The sequence below is a fragment of the Abrus precatorius genome, unplaced genomic scaffold, assembly GCF_003935025.1.
Source record: "Abrus precatorius isolate BTA unplaced genomic scaffold, Abrus_2018 Scaffold7, whole genome shotgun sequence".
Classification (NCBI taxonomy): domain Eukaryota; kingdom Viridiplantae; phylum Streptophyta; class Magnoliopsida; order Fabales; family Fabaceae; genus Abrus; species Abrus precatorius.
This window is the reverse complement of record NW_020874417.1, coordinates 3192592-3197236: the sequence shown is the minus strand read 5'-3', so window position 1 is coordinate 3197236 and position 4645 is coordinate 3192592. Positions and strand designations below refer to the sequence as shown.

At 36.8% G+C, this 4645-nt stretch overlaps 1 protein-coding gene across 1 annotated transcript; it reads right to left on the bottom strand.

Moving 5' to 3' along the window:
- Positions 1-410: 410 nt before the first annotated feature.
- Positions 411-3908, bottom strand: LOC113873087 (receptor-like serine/threonine-protein kinase ALE2). Its single transcript, XM_027511062.1, has 4 exons — positions 3560-3908; positions 1918-2307; positions 1588-1828; positions 411-1137 (listed from the first exon to the last, which is right to left on the bottom strand). The coding sequence occupies exons 1-4, from the start codon at positions 3825-3827 to the stop codon at positions 483-485; spliced, it is 1554 nt and encodes a 517-aa protein (XP_027366863.1). The 5' UTR covers positions 3828-3908; the 3' UTR covers positions 411-482.
- Between the last annotated feature and the right edge of the window lie 737 nt (positions 3909-4645).

The following is a 4645-nucleotide window of genomic DNA, read 5'->3' as shown; positions in this document are numbered from 1 at the left end:
TTATTTTATTAAAGTTTATATTAATGTGTCGTTTCCTGAGTAAAATAAAACTCCCTGAAAAAATTATGGGACAGAAATCTAAAATCATTTTATTTATTGTGAGCTATGCATGAGGTTGAATGGTCAACAATTTCAGGAGTTGATTTTGTTTTTGTATTCCTCCCAAAAAAAAATTAACTGTTGATTTGTAGTGATAATCACGGCTAACTTGAACCCTATTTTACGCTACAAAAGACCGATTTAAGTTACATTTCCACCTTGTATAATAAATCAATATTTCAAAATTAGAAGTCAATTTTCTCTCTCACCAATCTTAACCAGAAAACTATAGAATTTGGGAAGCCTATCCTACACTCTCAATCAACCCTTGGGGGCCTTTTGAAACTGTACATTTCAAAAAACACAAGAAATCTAAAATCTGAACCCAGTATCCATCATCATTCCAAACACGCTTGGAAGGAACTCAAGTAAGCACCACATGTTCACTGACTTCCAGTAAACCTGTGAAAGGATAGCTTGCTTCGGGCTGCTCTTAAGGGTCCTGATCTATTCTCGTGCCTGATTGATATAAATGTCTCATTTCCCATCAAGTTTGAAGCTGAAAACGGTCTGGTTTCAGTTTCTTCAAGTGGACCAGAACTGTGTTCCATAGTGATGAAGGAAGGTGCTTGCCCATATGTTAATTGCGGCACCCCTTCAGCATCCCTCCAACTGCTATCAGAAAAGGCAAGGTCACCTCTAAAATCAGACTCCTGAGCAGAAGACTCCTTCCGACTATTCCAGTCCCCACAGGTCTCATTGGTGTCGTTGTAGATCAACTTAAGAGCCTGCACAACCTCACCCATAAAAGGTCTCTGGGTGACCTCTGGGTGTACACACATTGAAGCAATAGCAGCCACCTTTGCCATGTCATCGAAGTCATAGCTTCCAGCCAAAGATGGATCCACCAGCTGTTCTAAACCTTCTCTACTTGTCAACAGTCGTCGAGCCCATGTTACAAGATTCTCCTGTCCAGGTGGTTGAGACATGTCCACTGGTCTTCTGCCTGTTAGAAGTTCAAGCAGCACAACACCATAACTATAAACATCACTTTTAACGAGTAAATGGCCTGTCATTGCATATTCTGGGGCAACATACCTGCAAAATTGAATAGGTATAAATGACATAAAATTTAATGCTAGGAATTTATAATGACATAAAAACTTATGTTAATCTTGCACAACTCATACGCAGGCATTACAATTTCTGCAGTAGATTGGTGTCGGACTTCAACAGAAAGACAAAAACAATCTGAATAATTCTCATGGGGGTTAATAAGCACTATGCGCAGAATTCATTAGTTAATTTATGTAAAATATACAAGTTAACTCAAGGAAGTAGAGCAGAACATTGTCCAAGAAAAGAAACTCGGATATTGAACAATGTGATGATGACGACACTTGCCAACATTTAAGAAATGATATAAAGCTACACAACTTGGGTGACCAGATACACATGGGACCCGCCCCCAAGTTTAAACCCAGGCTGCGTAGTGGAACTCGTTTAAAATACTTGATCAAAATGTGGTTGACAAAGTTTCAAACTTACCCAAAAGTACCCATGACTCTTGTAGAAATATGACGATTTCCATCAGTTGCTTCTCTTGCTAATCCAAAATCAGAAACCTTGGGGGTAAAGTCATCTTCTAACAACACATTGCTAGCTTTGAAATCTCGGTGAATTACACGAGGATTAGAATCCTCGTGAAGATAGGCCAATCCTCTCGCAGCTCCAAGGGCAATTTTTATCCGTGCTTCCCAATCTAGAGGGCTCATTTTCTTGTCAACACCTGCAGGATTAAATTTAATCAACATATGGCAATGCGTTAAAAATTAAACATGGGACACATCCAGAACCAAAAGAAAATGTTACAGTTACCATGCAAATGAGACTCAACACTGCCATTGCGAACAAGCTCATAGACCAAGCAACGCCTTCGCCCTTCTATGCATATACCAATGAGTTTCACAAGATTACGATGATGCAAACGGCTTAGCATCTCAACTTCTGCAATAAATTCACGGTCTCCATTCTGATTATCCCTTGTTAGCAGCTTAACTGCAACTTCAGTTCCATCATCAAATGTCCCACAATAAACACGTCCAAATCCTCCTTCTCCTAATACTCTCTGAGAACTGAACTGAGCTGTTGCTTTCTCAAGCTCAGAAAAGGAAAATGTTTTAACAGAGAGAACAGAAGTAGCCAAGGTGGACAGAAGAGACATAGATCTTGAGCTCGAAATTCTGTTTGAAAACATAGACTCCATGGCTGCATAATAAGCATCCATCCATTTATATTTTACTTCAATTATGATACAGTTTACAGAATGAGGTAGATAACCAAGAGTACAAGACAACATCAAAATTCTTTAACACACGGATAAGCACCATATTTGCAACAATGTATGCATTCCCACTCAGCACGCAAGTTCATAAACTAGAGAAAGCAGAATCTATCTTAAATGAGAAAAATGTTGACTTCATTAATGTATTTGATTGGGCGTATATTTCAGTAACCACAAAAAGTAGATGAAATCCACAAAAAGTGGAGGAAATCTCACTAATCATATTGATCTTATATATAGCATGATGAGTGTCTTTTAAGTTGAAAAAAAATAGTAACGATATGTTACTCTTGGTCCTAGACTGCCAGTCCAAGCACCAATGGTAGTAAATAACAGAAGTAATAGCAGAAAAGTGAAAGAATGAATCTTTTATTGAATGAAAGAACACCGCACCCCCAGGTTATTTGAGAGAACCTGAACCTGGACTCTCCCACATCAGTCTTCACACACAACACACACTTTTCATCCTTCATTCTAATTATATCCCATTGCTCTTCTAATTTCCTAAACACCAAAACAATATTTTTTAATTTAGTTACATTTGGGTTTGATCCCTTGCTGTCCTAAACCCTCTTAATTGGGGGTCTCATATCAGGCAAGTAGAGGCCTGCTGAAAGGATTACTTCCAAGCATTTTTTTTACATGTAAGAAGGCTACTCAATTAATCCTTGGACACAAGATGATATCCCTTTGCAATACCAGTATATACTGATCGAAAAAATGTTTCACAATTATCATATAAAAGTCAAGCACAAAAGGCACCCATATGTAAATCATAGAAACCTAATTTAAATGTGAAACAAAACAAAACTAACATTTTAACGAGCAATGACACCAGAAAAACCTTAAAAAACTAGAGAGCAATGTACTGGGAATTTGTGGGAATGTAAAGCAAAAATATATTCTACAACTATTTTTCCAAGAAACGGAAATAACTAAACAAATATAACATTGGTGTATGGTAAAGAAGGAAAAAAGGGAACTAATAGAAAGAAACTGCAAAAGGAGAGTTGTACTTAACCTAAGAAATAATATTTTAGGCAACAACTCATTTGTGTATAATTTACAATAAAATTCTTTGCAATCAAATATCAAATTCTTCCAATTCTATATAAGCATCTCAAAATTATCTTATGAAAAAATAAAATACACATGCGGTAAAGTTCAAAACTATACCAGATCTCTTGTTTAGATACGAAGTGAATGCAGGGCCAACAGCACTTGATGATCTCCTAATTTTCCTCCATCTCAAAATGATGGAAAATGCTCCAACCAAAACCACCAAGAGTACAAAGGAAGATAGAGCAATGATGATTATGGTACCAAGATCCATTTTCTCATCATTGCTGATATTCTTGGCAGTGATTGGGAGTATACCTTCAACACTTTCACTAGGCTGAGGAGCATTCCCAAAAAAGCTTCCACGTGGCAGCAATGATGGCATCCCTGATACCAACTGCTTTAATCTCAACAAGTAACATATGGCAAGAATAAGCTAAAATGTGATTAGGAGGAACAAAACAACTACCTGGATAAGCAATGTACAAGACTGCATAATCACCAAAAAGGCTCCTATTTAGAGGAACTTCCTTGAGCCAGAACCTCCCATACATCAGAAATACAGTGGTATTGTCAAATTTATCCCCAAGTGGAACCAAGTTAATATCAACTATGGTTCTTCCCTGATTTTGACTGTCAGCACTGACACCCATTATCCTTACCTGGTTCTGCTTCAAATATGTTCCAGACGCAACTTCAATCTCTAACACATTAATTAGCGGAAAAACAACCAAAGGAGCTGCATCCAGTACAAGTCTGACTTTCATAGGAAATACACAACCACAAGGTGAACCAAAAGGAGTTGCTGTGAGCGGATCTGTACAGATTTGGCAACAAGCTGCCAGAATTTTTTTTTAGATAATAGTATGGAATTATGGTACATAATAACGGAGGGAGAAAAAAAGCTATGACACATAATTTCTGTAATTTAATCAGCTGAAGGATTTATCTCACAGCAATTAAAACTTTAACTCCATTGTATTAATTAACCCATTAGATCCTATCATACCTTAGGGAAGCATACAATAATTTAATAAACCAAAAACATCTTGAAAGAACATCAAGGGGCAAATATAGTTTAAAATAACTTTTTCCCCACATAAAACACTTTCAGCTTAACTTAGTAAAGACAGGCAGCAAATATAGTAAATAAATTAATTTTTCACACAATATTCTTAATCTAAAGCATTAAACTAATTAGAT